This window comes from Callorhinus ursinus, unplaced genomic scaffold, assembly GCF_003265705.2.
Source record: "Callorhinus ursinus isolate GAN/ISIS: 27379988/994484 unplaced genomic scaffold, GSC_fseal_2.0 scaffold43, whole genome shotgun sequence".
NCBI classification, from domain to species: domain Eukaryota; kingdom Metazoa; phylum Chordata; class Mammalia; order Carnivora; family Otariidae; genus Callorhinus; species Callorhinus ursinus.
Window position 1 is genome coordinate 10,739,483 of NW_027397105.1, and position 20,370 is coordinate 10,759,852.

Below are 20,370 nucleotides of genomic sequence, written 5' to 3' on the forward strand. Positions count from 1 at the left end.
TAGTTTTTTGGTACACCCATCACCACAATCTAACCAGGAACATTTTCGGTCCCCTTAAGAGAAATTCTCACCCCCACCACCCCCAATCCCCTTCCTCAGCCCTAGGCTGCCCCTAATCTACTTTTTGTCTATAAAGTTGTCTTTCCTGGATATGTCCTATGAATGGAATCATATACAATGTAGTCTTGTGTGTGACTGGCTTCTTTCACTAGGCATAATGTTTATAAGCAGCACCCATGTTGTAAGGTGTATCAAAACTTCCTTGTTTTTTTATAGTTGGTTATTATTCCATCGTGTGGATAGACCACATTTGTTTCTCCATTCATCAGTTGATGGACACTGGGTGGTTTCCACTTTTGGGCTATTATGAAACGTGCTGCTGTAAACATCCACATAGAAGTTTTTCTATGGGTGTACGTTTTCATTTCTCCTGGGTATATACCTGGGAGTAGAATTGCCAGGCCCTACAGAAACTCTGTTTACCTCTTTGAGGAACTGCCAGGCTGTTCTCCAAGCGACTATGCCATCTTACATTCCCACCAGCAATATAGGAGGGTTCCTATTTCTCCACATCCTCAACGACATTTGTTATTGTCTGTCTCTCCTTTTTTTAAGTTTTTATTTAAATTCCACTTCGTTAACATACAGTGTAATATGAGTTCGGGGTGTTACAATATGGTGATTCAACACTTCCATACATCACCCCGTGCTCATCATGATAAGTGCCCTCCTTAATCCCCATCCCCTATTTCACCCCACCCTCCCCTCTGGTAACCATCAGTGTGTTCATTTGTTTCTTGGTTTGCTTCTTTTTCTCTTTTTTTTCACCCTTTGTTCATTTGTTTTGTTTCTTAAATTCCACACATAAGTGAAATCATATGGTATTTGTGTCTCTCTCTGACTGACTTATTTCACCTAGCATAATACTCTGTAGCTCTGTCCTTGTCCTTGTGAATGGCAAGATTTCTTTTTGGTGGCTGAGTAATATTCCATCGTATACACATACCTCATCTTCTTTATCCATTCATCAGTCAATGGGCACTTGGGCTGTTTCCATAATTTGGCTATTGTGGATAATGCTGGTATAAACATAAGATGCATGTAGCCCTTTGAATCTGTATTTTTGTAATCTTTGATTAAGTACCTAGTAGTGCAATTGCTGGATAGTAGGGTAGATCTATTTTTAACTTTTTGAGAAACCTCCATAATATTTTCCACAGTGGCCGTACCAGTTTGTTAATGTCTGTTTTTGGAAAGAAAAAAAAAATACCATCCTAGTCAGTATAAAGTGGTATTTTTTTTTAAGATTTTATTTATTTATTTGAGAGATAGAGAGCACGAGAGGGAAGAGGGTCAGAGGGAGAAGCAGACTCCCCGCTGAGCAGGGAGCCCGATGCAGGACTCGATCCCAGGACTCCAGGATCATGACCTGAGCCGAAGGCAGTCGCTTAACCAACTGAGCCACCCAGGCGCCCTATAAAGTGGTATTTCATTGTACTTTTATTTACATGTCCTTAGTGACTATGATGGCAAGCATCTTTTCATGTGTTTATTGGTTATTTGTGTAACCTTTTTGGAGAAATGTCTGTTCAAACCCTTTGCCCATTTTTAAATTGGGTTGTCTTGGGGCGCCTGGGTGGCTCAGTCGGTTAAGCGGCTGCCTTCGGCTCAGGTCATGATCCCAGGGTCCTGGGATCGAGCCCCATGTCCGGCTCCCTGCTCAGCAGAGAGCCTGCTTCTCCCTCTCCCTCTGCCTGCCACTCTGCCTACTTGTGCTCTCTATCTCTCTGTCAGATAGATAGATAAAATCTTTAAAAAAAATAAAATAAAATAAATTGGGTTGTCTTTTCATTATTGAGTTGTAATAGTTCTTTATATATTCTGATATAAGTCCCTTACCAGATATATGATTTGCAAATATATTCCCCCATTCTGTGGGTTTTCTCTTAACTTTCTTGATGGTATAACTTATAACACCCAAGTTTTTAATTTTGATGTAAGCCAGTTATCTTTTTTCTCCCCCTTTGAACATTTGTGCTTTTGGTGTTGTATCTAAGAAATCATGACCTAACCCAATTCTGAACGTGAAGATTTGTTCTTACGTTTTCTTGTAGAAGTTTTATATTTTTAGCTCTTACATTTAGATTGATGATCCATTTGGAGTTAATTTTTGCATATGGTGTGAAGTAAAAGTTCAATTTCATTCTTTTGCATGTGGATATCCAGTCATCCCAGCACCCTTTGTTAGAAAGACTTTTTTTTTTTTCATGGAATTGTCTCTGCATCCTTGTGAAATAGCGATTGATGCTAAAGCTTTTGGTCCGGGGGCCATATTTGGAGAAGCACTGACTTAGGCTTATACTTTTTAAGAAGGTAATGTTTAGGCCTGGGGTCATCAGATAGGTTCCCTGGAGGTGGTATTTGTGTCAGCAGGTTGAGAGCTGGATCCACCTGCCAGGGAAAGGTAGAGGTTACCTGAGCCCAAAGAGCTAACCCAAGAGCCCACTGCATTGTATTCACAGGGGAGATACTGTTCACCAGGGGAGTCAGGCTAACGGTCGGTTCTGCCCACGTGGACAACCTATGGGGCAGCCAATTGATGATCAGATGTGACAGTTGGTCAATTTACAAAAACAAGAATAATGGTCAACTGTTCCCGAATTTTCCCTCCCAGGCTCCCAGGCTCAGTCCCGTCAAGAGAGGCATCGTGCATGGGTTTATGTGTCCAACGTGCGATTTCAAGTTTCTGGAGGGCTCCTCCAGATCTTGTCACAGGTTTTATTTCGAGGTTCTAAACCCAAGAGGCTTTTCTACCTCCCTCAAAGTACGCCTCTGATACACGGGTGGACAGCCTCGGCGCAGCTAAGGATCAGGCCCCCTTTGTGACAGTGTGTTCTCACCCTGCCCGTGACCTCAGGGGCGCATGAGACCCTCTTGTCGTTCCCAGGCTGTCTGTCCCTGGCTGCCCCAGGTCAGAAACAAAACCAGGACTCTTTTCCCCACGGTCTGTGCATGAAGTATTCCCACAGGCCCCAAGCGTCCACGTCTCTCCCCCGTCCCTCTTTAACAGAAAGGAGAGACATAACAACCCCACGTACTCACCACCAAATTATTTCCCATCTGCTCTTAAAAAGAAAGTGGGTAGGGGCACCTGGGTGGCTCCGTTGGTCAAGCGACTGCCTTCGGCTCAGGTCATGATCCTGGAGTCCCTGGATCGAGTCCCGCATCGGGCTCCCTGCTCGGCGGGGAGTCTGCTTCTCCCTCTGCCCCTCCCCCCTCTCATGTGCTCTCTCTCTCTCTCTCTCTCATTCTCTCTCTCAAATAAATAAATAAATAAAATCTTAAAAAAAAAAGAAAGTGGGTTTTCCCCTCCAACAGCTACTCTAACCTACATGTTCCTTGAAATTTAAGCCAAGTAACTTTTTTTTATGTACCTTCCACTAAGCAAAGTGACTTTTAAGCCAATTTTTTTTTATTCATTCAAAACTGTTTTGCTAGGTTTAGGTGAATTTGCTGAAAATCATCTGGCCAAATGATTGCTAATTTCTCTTGGTCTTCGCTTGGACCCTGCCCAGCCCCATCTGCTGATTTGGGATGGTTTGGTACATGGGCCTATTTCCATTATTCTCTGAGGCCTTCCTATATGCCACACGCTGGGGATACAGTGTTGAACAAAAGCTGAGATCTCAGCTTTCCTGGAAATGTGAGTCTGGGCGGAGGGGGTGGCGGGAGGGTAGAGGACAAGGAACGATGAAAAATAATCCACAAAGAATCACAGAGGCAAAAATATGATTGCAAGTTGTGGCAGATTCCTGGGAGTAAGGAAGCTATTATTTGGGGGTGAGAGTCGGTCAGAGAAGCTGAGGTCTAAACAGGAGTGAGGGTTACCCTGGTGCACAGTGGAAGAGGAAGTGTTCCAGGGAGTGAGACTGAGCATGTGCAAAGGCCCTGAGGTGGGCAACCGCCTGGCCCATTCTAGGAGTGCCGGTGGACTAGAATCCAGTGAAAATGTTGGAAAGTGGTGCAAAATGAGGCTGGCAAGGCAGCCCAGGAGTCAGACCATGCAGTTCTCAAAGGCCACAGAAGGTTTTTTTTCCTCAGAGCAGTAGAAAGCCACTGAAGGATGTCAGCGGGCAGAGAGATGTTCAGGTCTTCTTCATTGCCCAAAGGTCCCCCTGTCGGTGTTTGGAGAAGGTACCGTAGAGAGGTGGGCAGGGACTCAGGAGAGCAGGCAGGTGGCAGTGGCGGTGGCTTCGGAGAGAGCGCGAGACCATCTGGGCATTGGGATGGAGTAGCGCGGCGAAGATGAAAACCTAAAAACCATGCATGCGCAACGCCGTCTGCGACAAGTCAAGCTTATGGTAGAACCACAACTCTCCACCAACAAGAATCTAAAGCTTTGGTTTCCCATGGATTTAAACAAGGTTCAAGGCTCCTTGCTCCGTGACGAAGGCTGCTGCTTCTAACGAGAGCAAGACACTCAGCGTTTCCACAAAACTTTCTGTGTGTGCCAGGCACCATTCAGCATCATTGCCTGTGCTTGTTTTTTCCAGTCGCTTCCATGGTTCTCCTCGGGGAGGTCAACTTCATGCTAAAAGATGAAGGAGGAAATGAGAGGGATGAAGGCGGCTTAAAGCCACGAAGGCTGCAGAGGAGTCTCACAGAAAGCGGGTGGACCCAAGGACCAGAAAGCGGGGAGCCCCAGGGGGGCTCACCTCTCTGTTTCTTTCCACCTCATTTTTCAGATGAGGGAAACTGAGGCCCAGAGGGACTAAATAGCGTGTCTAAGGACATGCAGCCGGTAATGTTTGGCAGTCCAGTGAACATTTCCACTGAATGCATTAAACAGCGGAGCTGACAATCAGACCTCGGCAGGGTAGGGGCTGGGGCGATCAGGGGACTGGGGAGTGGACCGGGAGGGCTGAGTCTCCAGGGAGCTGTGGTCATGATGAATCCGCTCCAGTGACCTTGGGTCTTGCAGTCTGCCCTCCACTCAATATCCAGTTCCCAGGAGAGTGTGGGGGTGGGGTGGGGCCCGCATTCCCCCTGGCTAAGCTACAACAGAACACCCCAGTTGACTGTCTCACCGGCAAGGGGTCATCTGCAAAGATCACCAGGTGCCACCACCAGGAAAGCAAGGGGGAGGGTTCCAGTTGACATAAGAGGCCTGGTGCACCCACTTGGTCACTTTCCATCTCAGAGCATGCCCCCACCTTCCACCCACCACCCAGCTCACCGCCCCCCCACCCCCATCCCCCAGGCACCAGATCCTGCCCCGGTTTCCTCCAGCTATACTGCCAGTCTGCGTTGGGGTCCTGTCATTCCTTTCCTGCATTCCTGCAAGCTGCAGCTTCCAGTCCAGACCTCACCAAGACCGTGCCCTATCCAGAGGCATCCTCGAGAAACAAGGTCTGATTTTGATAGGCTATGATAAGCTCCTTCATGCCCAACTAAACCCACAGCCTGCCCGGCCCCCGGGGCCCCCATGAGCCCCTCGCCCCTGGAGCGTCATCCACCCCCTCACCTCCTGCGGGCAACAGCATGCCCATCACAGCTTATGATTAACTGCAGCGGATGCATGACTTTGTTCACGGTCTCTGAGCCTTTGCTTTTGCTGTTCCAAGCCCTCCCGCTGTTCCTCGCATGAATACCCCTCACTCAGCACAGACGCCACCCCCTCCCGTGGCCCCCTCATCCTTGCTACAGTTTTCGTATTGTTTTGGAATGTTCTGTTCGTTCCATCGTTCGGCAAATATTTATTGAACAGCAACTATGTGCCAGACACTGTGTGAGGATTATGGCAGTGAGCAAACCAAATTCTAGCTGGAGGGCAACAGGGAGCAAAGGAAATAAGTAGGCAGAGAGCATGTCCGGGGGCAACGAATGCTCTGGAGGGAAATAAAATGGAGGAAGACCGAAAGTGGGTATCTGGGCAGGGCCTCCTAGGGAGGGAGGAGAAGGGCTAGAACACGTCCCCGGGGGTTTGTAGGCCCCTCTTGGAGACCTTACGTTTTCCTCTCAGTGAAATGGGAAGCAAGGGCCCCCAAATGCTGCCTGGAGAAGAGCCTGCTGGTGGGAAAGGGCAGCGCAAGTCTGGTAGGGAGGAGGTCGAGAGTCTGCAGCAACAGGACAGGTGTGAGAAGTGACAGGAAGCGACATCTGCCTCCTTCCCCGGTGGGTGGCCCAGAGGAGATGCCCAGCAAACAGCTGGGAAAGAGCAGGGGAAGGGGCTTGCAGATGCCTGCCTGCCTTCCCGAGCATTGCTGGTTTCCTGGGTGACCACACAGAGGGAGATTCCAGGCAGGCATTCCTAGTTCTTGGCCTTGTCTCTGCCCTTCAACGGGGGGCGGGGGGGGGGGGCAGACCCTCGCAGAGCAAGCCCCCAGCCTGTAGTGCCCCTGGTGGGAGATCACTCCCTCCGTGGGGCCCTGACACCCGTGCACATGGCCGAGAGGCGAGGGGGACGCACTTCTGGAGGAGCTGCGTGCGTGCTCACCATGACTCGCGCCTCACCCCCTGCTGACCTTACATAACAGGGAAATTAGGAGAACAGCCTCTGGCAGTGGAACTTCGGAAATCTGGGAGAGTTACGTGCCAGGCTGAATCAATCAGGACCCCCTTGCCCAGGGCAAACACAGAGGCTCCTTCTGAAGATTGGATGGGAGCCCCACCCAAGCCTTCACAGACTCATTCTTGCATTTCAGAAGAGGAAAAAAAAATAAACCACCCAAGGCCTAATCCCCAAAGCTGGGGTCAGAGGAAGTAGAGGTCGTTAGCTAGAACCCATATTCGTACACTGTTTTTTGTTCTTGTTACCCAAACTTCCTGGGCAGGGACTCCCAGGCCAAGTGGGCGGGAAGAAGGGTCCTTAAATGTGTCCCTTCTAGGCTGCTCATTCCAGAAGCTCAAGCCACTGGGAAAGGCTGTGTCAAAGGTATTCTGCCCACTCCCCCTCCCACCCCATCCCCCAACCCCGTTCTTTTTTTTTTTTTTTTTCCCTAGGTGGGACTATCCAGCGTCTTTCGGCCTCCCTTTGCTCACCTGTAAAATGGACTCCTACCAGTTCCTTCTTCATGGGCGCAGCCATGGAGTTTTTGTGAGGATTAAAGGGGGTGGTTGAGGGGAAGTCATCCACAGGGACACCTGGGGGCAAAGTCGGCACAGGTGAGGTGGGTGGGATGCAGAGCCGTGCGAAGGTGGACTGGTCCGGGGAAACGAATTCCATCAGCTCTCCTTGGGGTGCCAAGGGCAATGTGAGATGCTCTCCAGCTCCATTAATCTCTGTCATAATCTCTGTAATAAGAGGCGATGCCATTATTGATGCCGGCCATAGAGGGGGCTCCTTCCCAGATATCCCAAAGTTCTGAGTGCCGGACCTGGGGTCACACAGGGCTCTTCCACCCTGGGCCGCCCAGCCTCGGTGGCCAGTGGCCAGACAGAGCCTGCTGCCCTGGTTTGATCTCCCAAGTCGGCGGAGGGAAGTAGGACCCTCCTGTAGAGCTGTGTGCCTGAGGTCGTGGTCAGCTGGGGTGCCCCGGATGCCCGCAGCGCCCCTCCTCTCTGTGCGAAACGCCTGCGGTGGGGGTCAGCACCGTGGACAGGGGACCCCGTGGAAGCTATGAGAAACCGCTTGCTGGAATTTGAGCAGGATTACACACACACACAGCTATTTCCATTTTGCAAAAACAATTATATATACCATATATACATATATTTACATACGGATATATGTATCTGTATACTATGTATGGTATATATAATTTTTTTTTTGCAAAATGTAAATAGCCGTATTGTGGGTTTTCTTTTTTTTTTTTTTTTTCTGATACTAGAAGTTATGCAGTGTCTGAAAGTGGTTGGGTATCTCTGGGAGGGACGACGGTAAGGAATTGCTGAGGGAAAAGGGGGAAGGGAGGTTTTTCTCTGTGCCCCTTTCATATCTTTTTACCTTTTCTACCATGAGCACCTGTTACCTATTCAAAAAGGTACAAAACATTTTTAAAAACGCAAGCTTGTTGCAAAAGAAGTCAAACACCACAGAAGATGAATGCAGAGATCACTATTAATCCCACCCCTACCTATTGTCACAATGTTGGGGGTTATTCTTCTGGTCTTATCTTCCGTGTACAAGGGCACACGTACGCGTGCACGTGCACACACACGTCTAGGCGCATGCCTAGTGTGCCTGCTGTTCTGTAACCTGTTTCCTTTCTTATGTCTCATGCTTATGCCTCGTGCCTGGGACACATCTGGCACTGAGAACAAGAGCTGCACCTCCCTCCAAAATCCTGCACAATCATCCGTTACATAAGTGCTGCGTACCTCATTTCCATTGCTGATGGCCACTTAGGATGTTTCCAGTATTTCTGTGTTATATGCAACCTTCATGACCTTGCTTATTCATGAATGTTTAGGAACGCTGAGATGTCTGTAAGCTCCTGAATGTGGACCTGCGGTATCATAGAGAAATACATTGTAAAGGCTTCTGCTGGAGGTTGCCAGATGGCCCCCAGGAGAGCCATCCCAGTTTGCCAGTTATGGTTCCTTGCTCCACTAGCAGGAATCCCCTCTGCACTTCTGTGCGGAACTCTGAAGCTCTGAGAGACTTCTGCTGGCACGCACTCTGTGTCCCACCACAGGTGTTACAGGCACACTCTGGCTTAAAGACCAAGCCTGGTTCCACCTGCAAAGCAACCAGTGCTTTTGCAAACAGTCATGGAGCCAGAAAGGTGGCGCGGGTAGGCTGATGCTGGGTTTTCTTTAATCAGCTGGCTGTGGAATCACAACCTGAGCCGGCCAATCTAATCCAGAAAGGGGCCTGGCTTGGGGCGCAGAGCTCTTGGGGTGTTTGCCTGCCAGTGTCTTCCAGTTTGCAAGCGGGCAGAGGTGGGAGTGGGGCTTGAGAGATGCCAGGAAGGACCTGTCCCAGCACACTGCCGGGGAACTCACCGTGAGCAATTAGTGTCGCGTGTCATTGCTTCCTGGCCCTCCCTGCAGATGAGTTTGTCATCAGCTCAGGGGGTATTGAGAGGGCCAGAGGGTACCAGCCATCTGGGTTAGGGAGCTGAGAAGGCAAAAGCATGCCATTTTCCCAGCGCTCCCCGGGAGATCGTCCTCTTCCTACAAAATTAACGCGGTGGAGGAGCAAGGAGGGTGCTAGCCCTGAAGCCCCCAGGTCCAAGGTGTCCTCCCCCTACCCCCGCCAGGCACCATGAGCAAAATCAGTGAGGTCGTGCAGCGGGCCAGAGCCGCGTTCAACTCGGGCAAGACCCGCCCGCTGCAGTTCCGGATCCAGCAGCTGGAGGCGGTGCGGCGCATGATCAAGGAGCATGAGAAGGACATCGTGGGCGCGCTGACCGCCGACCTCCACAAGGTGCGCCCCGCTTCCCCCCCCTCGACCCACCCCGGAGGCTGGAACAGCAACAGGAAGGGTCGCTGCTCGCGTCTGGGACATCTGCTGCGCGCCTGGCGCTCTGTGTCCAGCTCTTTGCCTAGAACCGCACCTTGTCCTCAAAGCAGGCTGCCTGAGGCGGGACCCTTTTTATAGAGGAGGAAAAGTGCAGCTCAAACCATCAGACTCTGAGATGGGGCGCTCAGACCACTCCTTCCAACCCATTCTGAGCCCCGGTTTCCCCGCAGCCCAGCGCAGGGGCCGGCAGCTCCTTCCCCCCATCTGCCTGCCATTCCCTCCTGGCTTCACTTCCTTCTCCATCCAGCCCGGAGCACGAGGCCACCCTGTTTAGCCACGTCCTGCGCACAGGACACCCTGAACTTCTTGTCTGCTCATTCCCCCAGCCCTCAGCCCCATGCATGGCCACCTGGTCCCCTCCACCCCCACCAGAGAACATCCCAGCTTGGGGTCCCAAAGGGCACCCTGCTCTACAGGGTATCCTCCCTCCCTCCCCACCCATCCCTCACCCTGAGCAGAATCAGACACCTCCCAATTTTCAAACCCTTCACCTTGCTGCCCCCAAGTCGCCTGGCCCTGCTTCCACAGTTCGATTTTGCCTCGGAGAAGAGCAAGGGGTTAGCTGGAGCTCCTCCCCCTTTCTGCTGCATTTTTAAATCTCTGATTCCTCATCTTAATACAAAAACTTCACAAATTCTGTTTTGCTCTTTCACAGCCGAAGTGCATGGAAGAGTTGTGTGTTTTGCCATCTGCCCCTCCTTTCTCCTCACCCTTGCACAGTGGCTTCCTCCCCCCCCACTCCAGCAGGGTCCCTTGAACACTCTGCTCATTCCCTCCTTCCCCTGCTGAGGTTCTTCTGGGTTTTGTCCTCCCTTTGACAGTCTTTTTTCCTGCACCTGTTTCTTCAAGGTGGCTTTCTTAGGGCTCCATCCTGGGTTCAAGTCTCATTTCAGTCTGTGAGCATTCCTGGACACACCTCTGCTCGGTTCTCCCCACCCTTTAATAATGACCTTCAAATCACTGACCAGGTCTGAGGTCCTCGCAGGCACCATGAACTTGACGTGTCCAAACCTGCCTGGGCCCCCAGCGCTGTCAGAAAGGGACCTTCGCAGGCCCACCACCCCAGTGGCAAATGCTCAGCTTTGCTCGCACCCTCTGTGCCTCCTCTGGCCCAGACCCCTGGCCTGGGGAGCCCCCAGTGAACACCCACCATCAGCCTGGCAGCTGAACATAACTGGGCTGTGTCCAACATGCCGACCCAGCAGTCCTGTGAGGTCCAGATCACGCTCCCATTTTTCAGATCAGGAGGCTAAGGTTAGAAGAGGGTAAGCAGCTCAGTCAGGGTCCCAAATCTAGGGCACAGTGAGCCGGGAGCACAGCCAAGCCCCGGTGACTCCCTCGATCTCCAACCAGTGAACTCACACGGAGCCCTGTCTCCACCGCAGAATGAATGGAATGCCTACTACGAGGAGGTGGTGTACGTCCTGGAAGAGATCGAGTACATGATAAAGAAGCTCCCCGAGTGGGCTGTGGACGAGCCCGTGGAGAAGACTTCCCAGACCCAGCAGGACGAGTGTTACATCCACTCGGAGCCCCTGGGTGTGGTCCTCATCATTGGCACCTGGAACTACCCCCTCACCGTCACCATCCAGCCCATGGTGGGCGCCATTGCTGCAGGTATACGTGGGCCCCGTTTCGGAGGGAGTCTCCAGGGATCACGGTCCCACCCCTGCTGAGCTTGGCCAGAGACGGCAGGTCTGGGGGAAGATGGAGCCCCAGGCTCAGGTCGTGGTCTGATGGATCTGTCTTTCACGTGGTCTGATGGACACAGAACGGATGGGGCTCCCGGCTTGGTCAGTGGGAGGGCAGGATTCTGACTCCCTGATCTCTGCAGGGAACGCAGTGGTCATCAAGCCCTCGGAGCTGAGTGAGAACATGGCCAACCTGCTGGCCACCATGATCCCTCAGTACCTGGACAGGGTGAGGTGCTCGCTGGGGCTTTGGGGGTTGAGAAACAGTGCATTTTTTTGCAGCAAGAGGCTAAGCCTTGGGTTGGGGCAAGGACAGCCGGCCTCTCCCACAGAGATGAAAGGAGCCCCGGTGTCAGGTGGTGGGGGGGTGTTCTATTGGAGGGTGGCTGGCTCGCCAGGGGGAGGTGGGGTCGTGGTCTTTCCTGAGCCTCGTCTCTCTCCTCCCATGGAAGGACCTGTACCCGGTGATCGATGGGGGCATTCCCGAGACCACAGAGGTGCTCAAGGAGAGGTTTGACCACATCCTGTACACCGGGAATACCGCCGTGGGGAAGATCATCATGACGGCCGCAGCCAAGCACTTGACCCCCGTCACGCTGGGGCTGGGGGGAAAGAACCCCTGCTATGTTGACAAAGACTGCGATCTGGACGTTGCCTGCAGGTGAGGCGTGCGGCACCTGTTTGTGCTGGAGCCTTCCGGCTCACGCAGACCGAAGTCTTGCTGTGAGTCTAGGCAGCCTCTGGCTTCTGCCCCCTGAGAGCTCCCCTCCGGAGCCCGGCCCCTTGTGCCTCGATCCTGAGCTGACGGAATAAGATGCTTGTCTGGGGGGAGCCTCCCGTGCCTTGCGGCATGCAATCTAATCTGGAATTTTCACAGACGCATCGCCTGGGGGAAATTCATGAACAGCGGCCAGAGCTGTGTGGCCCCTGACTACATCCTCTGTGACCCCTCCATCCAGAACCAAATTGCGGAGAAGCTCAAAAAGTCCCTGAAAGTGAGTGTGGGCCCCCCGGGGCTGAGTGACAGAGAGGTTGCAAAGCAGTGAGGTGGGTCTAGGCTTTAGAAAACACTGGATTTTCTTTTTTTCCGATCCTAAAAGTAATCTACACTCCCTGTAGATCATTTGGAAAAAGATTATAAAAGAAAAAAAAAAAAACAAATTCCACCCAGGACCCCACCACCCCAAGACAATCACTGCTCACGTGTTGGTATGTTCCCTCCCATTTCCTATCGCCAAGTCCACACAACGGTGCATATATTTCTTCCAAATAATGCTGTCTCGCAGCAGTTTGTACGCAATGAATGTCTGGAGCACCCCCGATGTCATGGCGCTCTGGTGGCTCTTGGTGTCGCTGTGCACCGGCTGGGTGGTGCCCCGCCCTGTGCTCCAAGGTCACCTCTCAGCCAATGGCCATAATGAAGGTCTGCATCCTTACCTGAAGCCAGCCTCTTCTCTATAGGACTTCTATGGGGAGGATGCCAAGAAGTCCCGTGACTATGGAAGGATGATTAACTCCCAGCATTTCCAGAGGGTGATGGGCCTGATGGAGGGCCAGAAAGTCGCCTACGGAGGCACTGGGGACGCGGCCACCCGATACATAGGTGCGTGTGCTCGCCCTTGGTAAGAGCACCACTGCCCCCCGCCCCCGTCACACACCCCCCGCCCCCTGCCGCCCAGGCTGCCAGGGTCCCCGCAGGTTGATGGCGAATGAGCGCAGATCCTTGGGGAGCAGGCACAGCCCAGTGGGCCTGAGGTGGGCTGTGGGACTGTCGGCAGGCAGGGGCCTAGCCCCAGCCAGGAAGCCCTCTGCCCATGGGGCCCGGAGGGCAGCTCCCTCTTCCCCCCACCCCTGCATCAGCAGGGGATACAGACCGAAAGACCACAAGAGCAACAAGAGCTGAGCCGGAGGGGCCCCCCAGGGCCTGGGCTTGCAGGTCACCAGATGCGACCCCACTTTGCCCCCAGTTTGGCAGGGAATGAAGAGCTCCAGCAGGGGCTCAGGTGGCGGGGCAGGGCACAGGGCCTGCCCCCTCGCAAGGTGGACCCTGTGTCTGTGTCCCCCCGCCTCCCCATTTAGGTTATACACAGTTCCCCCCATGGTCTGCCGGGATGGAGCCGGGCAGGTGGGGGCCTCGTCCATGCCCCACCTGAGCCTCGGCAGCCTTCCATACAGGAATGGAAGGAAGGAGCTAGATGCCGGGGCTGCCAGGCGGGCAGGGGCCTCGGCAACGGCTGATCTTGCTTGTTTCCTGCCTCAGCCCCCACCATCCTCATAGACGTGGACCCCCAGTCCCAGGTGATGCAGGAAGAGATCTTTGGGCCCGTGATGCCCATTGTGTGTGTGCGCAGCCTGGAGGAGGCCATCCAGTTCATCAGCCAACGCGAGAAGCCCCTGGCTCTCTACGTGTTCTCTCTAAACGACAAGGTGGGCCTGGGGTGCCCTCCCCCCGGGGTCTTGGCATCATGGGAACAGGATCCAGGGGTCCATGGACCCAGGTTCAGATCCCAGCTTCAGTGCTCACTGCTGTGTGATCTTGGGCAAGTCACTTAACCTTCCAAGCCCCTTTCTCAGCTCTGAAACCAGTTGTTTCTCACAAAGTGTTTGACAGCTGGGGAGAGTGGGAGACCCCAACTGGGGTTCAGACCGCAGTGTGGGTCTGCCTGCACTGGCCCTTGAGGCTCCGGGATGCACCCACACAGGGTGGGGAGGGGCCTGGGGTGCCCCGGGAAGGAGACTGAGGCAGGGGCTGGGTGCCGTGGCAGGTGATTAAGAAGATGATTGCAGAGACATCGAGCGGTGGGGTGACAGCCAATGACGTTGTGGTCCACACCTCTGTGCACTCCCTGCCTTACGGGGGTGTGGGTGAGTCCGGGGCTGAGCTCACTGCCCACCTGCCCCCTACAGATGTCCCCCCTCTCCCAGCCCTGGGTTGGGAGTTCAGGAGGGGCCTCAGACACCCCCAAACCCTCCCCTGTGGACCTCTGGCTCCTGTCAGCATATCCACCAACCACGTTTGACCTCGAGACCCGAGAGGCTCCTAGAGGCCCCCTGGTACACCAGGCCTGCTTCATGGAGGCCCCGAGAGAAGGGACAAGGGCCGGAGGTCACACAACTCTCTGGTGGCATCGCTGAAAACGAACTCTTCGGAGCACTCTCTGTTGTCCTCAGTGTGGACTCCCTGGGGGATCCTCCAGGGCTCGGCCACCCCTGGGAGGCTCAGAGAAGGGGTGCATGAGGGCTGCAGGTGGGGGCTGGGGGTCTCAGGCCACCTGGGGCTGAGCCAGCTCCCCCCCCCCGCCCCCCCCAGGGAACAGTGGCATGGGCTCCTACCACGGCAAGAAGAGCTTTGAGACCTTCTCCCACCGCCGCTCCTGCCTGGTGAGGCCTCTGCTGAATGATGAGTCCCTCAAAGCCAGATACCCCCCGAGCTTGGCCAAGGTGAGAGGTGGGGGTGGAGGCTGTCCCGGAGACCAGGCTGCAGGGAGCTGCTGGGCCCAGCAGGACACATGCCTTCCTGTCCCCTTGTGTCCTCTTCACAGATGACCCGTCACTGAAGTGGACCTGGCCTCCCCGTGCTGCACCCCTGCCTCTCTGTCCAGCCCTAGGAGGATTGCTCCTGGAGCCCCCCTCTTGCTCCTCTGTGGATCACTGCATGCCCCCACTCCCATCTGGGCCCTGGGCTTCCCTTCCCCAAGTCCCCGCTGCCCCTTGCTGGACATAGACCAATAAAAGTTCACCAGCCAGACAAATGTGTGTGTGTGTGTGTGTGCGCGCGCGTGCGCGTTCATGCTTCCTTTGCAACCCCCCCTCCATTCTCTCCAGTCCCACCCCCCGCCCCCCACCAGTTCTCATCCTGACTCGCAGCAAAGGTCTCCCCAAAGTCTCGCATTGGCCCCCAGGGGGCGTGAGGCAGGAGGCACTGGTGTCCAGGAGACATTTATCTTGCATCTAGACGATGGGAGTCAGCTCCATTTCTGGAGTGTATCCAGTGAAGGCGATGGCCAAGGAGGCTGTCTTGATGGCACATGGCTCAGAAACTGGAGGCCAATGTGCTCCTTTCAAATTAGGTTTGACCCCTAGCTCAGGGGTCCCGTGGTGAGACCACACGGTCATCAACATGAACCCCCTTGGTGATTTCCGAGGGCAGCTCCTGGGCAGGAGGCTGGGAAGCCAGGTCGGCCCCCCAGGACCCACAGTGCCTGACAACTCTTGGTCAGGCAGCATCTGGGCCCAGGAGGCTGGCCTTGGAGGCCCGAGGAGCTAGGACAGAGTCCAAGGGACGATGGTCTGAAGTGGGAGCCAAGAATCAGCCCAGCCTGGCCAGCAGGTGCATGGGGGCGGGCTGGGGAGAGGTCTGCCGAGGCTGGCCTGCCTACCTGGTTTACAAACTCGCAGTGGGTAGCAATGACTGGGGCTGGCCGCTCTCCGGGATAAACGTGGGGGTGCTCACGGGACTCTTCATGGTGAAAGCAGAGTTAGTCATCAGCTGTACCAGGCCCTGCGCCAAAGCTTTCTTGCTCCCAACCAAGGCCAGCCCTCCACTGGGCCCGGGACCCCTGCCTCTCTCAACCTTGCCTACTCCTGACCTTGACTCACGTCATTACCCTCCTTCCTCTCCATCCCTGGTCCCCCATTCTGTGCCGGATCATTCCTAGTCTCTAGTATCTCATACTTTATTTACCCTCCCCCCCAAACCCCAATACAACCCCAAATAAAAGCCCTTAAGCTGTTACCTGTGCTTCACCCCCTCTGGTGGGGGGAAGGGGAGGGGAGCCAGGCAGAGAGTGAACCGTTTTGTTTGGCTTGGATGTTCCCTGTGTGCACCATTTACTTCTTTTGCAAATATCCAAATAATTGCATAATAACAAAATCAAAATCCTCTCAAAGCCCACTGCCCCTCTACTTACTGCCTTGTTTCTCCGCTGTCCTGCTTCCAGCGAGAGACTCCTCTGGACAGTGGGGAGTCTGCTCTTGCGCAACATTTTGCTTCCATGCACTTTGACCCGGCCAGGTTAGCCTCTGTCACCTCCACTCTGCTGAGACTGCTCTTGTCCAGACGCCAGTGAGTGGGCAGACTCACCCTCCTCCCATCACGCCGTCGCCCTCCCCGGCCCCACTGCTGGGCCACCCCTCTTTCCAATTCTCCCTCACCTCTGGGGTCCTGGGACTCCACGCCTCCATTCTCTTCCCACCGTCTTCCCAGATTAAAGTTTCCAATTCCGGCCCTGAGCTCCTGACTCATAAATCTAACTGCCTACCTGACCCATGAACTTGGATTCTTTTTTTTTTTTTTTTTTTGAACTTAGATTCTTAATAAGAACGTAACGCTAGCATGCCCGGGACTGAGCTCTTGAATTCCCTCTAAGCCAACGTGGCATCACCCTCCGGAGGAGTGCTCAAGCCAAAACTTAGGAGGCATGTTTGACTCCTCACTTTCCTTTAGGACCAAGACCTCACAAGACCCCCCCGGGGGGGGGCACCCACATCAGCGCAGCTCTGCATTTTCACCATCACGCCCCTGGGCTAAGTACCACGGAAAATGGTACCACTGAGTGGTCTTCTTTCTTCTGCTCTTGCTCCTCCCCAGGTCATTCTTCCCTGAGCACCCAGATAAGATTGCTAGAAAAAAGTGTCTGCCTTCAGCTCAGGTTGTGATCCTGGGGTCCCGGGATCGAGTCCCTCCTCCCTCTCCCCCTGCTCATGTGCTCGCGTTCTCTCTCTCTCTCTCTCTCTCTCTAATAAATAAATAAAATCTTTATTAAAATAATCGGATCATGCCACTGTGAGAGCAAAAAATTATAAAAAGAGGCCTAATGCCCCCACCCCCGTCAAAAACAGAGGGACAGATTTTTCTCTCCTAGTAAATACAAACTGACTTCCGAAAAATTGTCATTGTATGTTCTTTGTCTCTTTGAAACCTGTGGAAATCTTTTTTTAAAAGCTAAAAAAGCGGGCGCCTGAGTGGCTCAGTTGGTTAAGCGACTGCCTTCGGCTCAGGTCATGATCCTGGAGTCTCTGGATCGAGTCTTGCATCAGGCTCCCTGCTCAGTGGGGAGTCTGCTTCTCCCTCTGACCCTCCCCCATCTTGTGCTCTCTATCTCTCTCTCAAACAAATAAATAAAATCTTTATATCTAAAAGAAAAAAAAAGCTAAAAAAGCCTCTAGCCAGCTTAGTAAGTCAGGAGATCTTTCTCAGGGACCTGGGAGCCACCTTTTGGAAAGGAGACCATCCGGGGAAACAGCGCCCCCTATCTCCTCAGGTCGGAGCCGCACTTGGCCGGCACTTGACCCCAAGGTGCAGAACTACCTACCTCCTGTCATTTAGACGTTTGCCCCTGGAGGAGGCCAATTAGTTAGCACAGATAGTGTCCCCAAGTACCAGGTGAGGTTAGGATGAACTCTGTGTGACAAATGGTGCTGCCGAGTCCTCTTATCAAAGGACTAGCTATCCTTCATCTTGAGAACGTGTGTGTGTGTGACGGAATATTCCGCCTGGCTGTATAAGGTGGTGGGATTCCTTCTGTCTCTGCCTGGGGTGTGCATCACATTCTGCTTTAATGCCTCCTCAATCATAAACCTGTTTTCTTTCTCCACTACCTTCGCGGAGAGGTTTCCTGGGTTGTGAGATGTAGGTTTTAATTCTATCCCCCCAACACCACCTTCCGTTTAAAATCCTCAGGTCCCTAAGTTGCCCTGCAAGGGGGCTGTCTGATCTGGGCCCCACCTTACTCTCTGACCCCAGCTGATATCCCAAACTCGCCATCCAACACATACATCACCCAAAGCCTCATGGCAGGTGTGTCTCATCACCCCTGTCTCAACGCCCCCAAGTCCTTCCCCATTCTTTATCACTGCTTTGTTGTCTCCAAAATGCTTCGTGTCTCCAAAATGCTTCTTATCATCTGTCCTTAACTTGATCTGTTCATCTACTTAGAGCCTGTGTCTCCCCGTTAAAATGAGAGCAGTTACCTTTCTCTGTTGTACTCACTGTATCCGCCTAGAGGCTAAAACAGTGACTAGCACATAGTAGGTGCTCACTAAATATTTAAGTGCATGAATGTATTGCGGGGATGATACAGCCCAGAAGCTGAAACCGTATTAACCCTAAAGACAACATCCCGATCAAAGACTTCTTGTCCCTTGTCTTCCCCGAGCTTAGGCCCCACAGGCACCCCTCTGATAAGTGAGAAAGCAGAGCCCCCCTACCCCAGGCCAGAGGTGGGAGGAAGGAGAAAGCCTTAGCTGGTCCCCACCCCCACCCCCAGCTCCTTCTCTCTTTCACTGCCATCCACCTGCAGCACCATGAGTTAGTCTCATGAGCCCATTCACAGATTAAGAAACTGAGGTTGAGGGGCGCCTGGGTGGCTCAGATGGTTAAGCGTCTGCCTTCGGCTCAGGTCATGATCCCAGGGTCCTGGGATCGAGCCCCACATCGGGTTCCCCGCTCCGCGGGAGGCCTGCTTCTCCCTCCCCCACTCTCCCTGCTTGTGTTCCCTCTCTCGCTGTGTCTCTCTCTGTCGAATAAATAAATAAAATCTTTAAAAAAAAAAAAAAACATACACCTTGCAATGTAACCTGTTTTAGTCCAAACGTCCCCAACCCGACCTGTTCTGGTCTAATCCTATTTCCAAACTGGATTTGAACTCAGAGAAAACAACTGGAGGGGGTGGAGAGGGCAGAAAAACAACCTGATCTTGTCCCAACACCGTGATTCAATCTACTGTTTTTCTTTCTACTGTTTTTCTTGGTTGAAGGAATGGGCCAAAAAAACATTCGCCCAATCATGATTCAAACTTTCCACACAATTGCCATTGTCCCGAACATAAATGGCCAAGAATCGTCACAACTCATGTGTTACCCCATGAAAGCAGGCGACGTTTCTGGGTTGCTCATCGCAACCCACACCTCGCTGGACAGAGTACACAAGGGGGCACCTGTCACCTTCCAATTCACAACGCGGTCGCCACGTGAGCAAATCTTCCTTTCGTTCCATCGTTCAATCGCTTCTAGCGTTTAGATTCTCAGATTAAAAAAACAACAACAAACCTATTTGTTGTAGTCACAGCATCTTCCAAATTATAAACTTCTGTTGTTGTTATAGAACAGAAAGGAAGAGTACATCTTCAACAAATATTTATTCTGGGCGCTGGAAGAAACAGATAAGGTCTGTGCTTTCGAGGAGCTTAAGGTTGATTGGAGTGTTTTAGTCAGGGTAGGCTAGGTTAGGCTGGGGTAACGAGCTAGCCACCGAATGTCTGTGGTTAACCCAACAGGGCGTTGGTGGGGCTCTGCTCCGCATAGGCAATCAGAGGCCACCGCTTACGGAGGCCCCATCTCTGGGGTTCACCCCAGAGGGGAAGGAGATCCAGAGGGTCACACACACAGCAGATCACCACGCCTCACCTTCCGTTGGCCAGAACCGCTCACAGGGCCCCACCAGGCGGAACAGTGCTGGGAAATGCAGAGGAGCCTTGTTATCTGTTGAGCAGCCAACGCGTCTGCCACGTGGATGGGGACAGACAATAAACGCATGAAACAACGCACAAGGAAAACACCTGGAAAAGGGCAATGCTGTGCAGATAAGGAAGACCCTGCTTGGCATTGAGAGGTGAGCATTCGAGGGGTTGACTGAGAAAGGCACATCTAGGACCCCTCATCCCAGGCCCCAGGAGTCTAACCCTGACCTGCAGTGGCTCTTGAGTCCTTCTGTCCTCCAGGTTGGCACTGCTGCTACCCCAGGCCCTCCTCCCTCCACACACCATCCCCAGGGCTCTGCACACCACGACCGGGACTCTGCTCTCTGTCTCTGGCCATCTCTGAGGTCAGGCAATGGGGAAACCCACCATGCTGCACTCCAGGAGTCTGAAGGGAGGGCAGACGGCAGCTGTGGACGCCCGTCTCCAGCTCTGCTTCTGGGGTCCCCCTGGCCCTGCCCTTTCCGTGGGTCCCCATCACCCTCGGACCAGCCCCTTCTCTGTCCCTGCTTCCCCAGAGTTTCTTTGTGGTCCCATTGACTAGTGTGGACTGAAGTGAGGACCTTGGTGACTGTTGCCTCCGCAAAGTCCGTCCCCTCCATCCTTGCTAGCAGAATCTCCATATCATTCAGATGTTCACCTCCAGGAAAGGTCACTTTGTCCCCAGCTCAGAGACAAATATTACATAGTTTATTTATTTATTTTTAAATTTTTTATTGTTATGTTAATCACCATA

At 53.2% G+C, this 20,370-nt stretch overlaps 1 protein-coding gene and 1 long non-coding RNA gene across 2 annotated transcripts; one reads left to right on the plus strand and one right to left on the minus strand.

Annotated features, from left to right (window-relative positions):
• Positions 1-3,499: 3,499 nt before the first annotated feature.
• Positions 3,500-8,436, minus strand: LOC141370727 (uncharacterized). Its single transcript, XR_012375029.1, has 3 exons — positions 8,320-8,436; positions 7,042-7,293; positions 3,500-4,591 (listed from the first exon to the last, which is right to left on the minus strand). It is a non-coding gene; the product is annotated as an uncharacterized lncRNA (long non-coding RNA).
• Positions 6,886-14,885, plus strand: ALDH3A1 (aldehyde dehydrogenase 3 family member A1). Its single transcript, XM_025864071.2, has 11 exons — positions 6,886-6,934; positions 9,204-9,370; positions 10,852-11,083; positions 11,301-11,386; positions 11,610-11,818; positions 12,035-12,152; positions 12,619-12,760; positions 13,418-13,584; positions 13,923-14,022; positions 14,468-14,598; positions 14,700-14,885. The coding sequence occupies exons 2-11, from the start codon at positions 9,209-9,211 to the stop codon at positions 14,712-14,714; spliced, it is 1,362 nt and encodes a 453-aa protein (XP_025719856.1). The 5' UTR covers positions 6,886-6,934; positions 9,204-9,208; the 3' UTR covers positions 14,715-14,885.
• Positions 14,886-20,370: the final 5,485 nt, after the last annotated feature.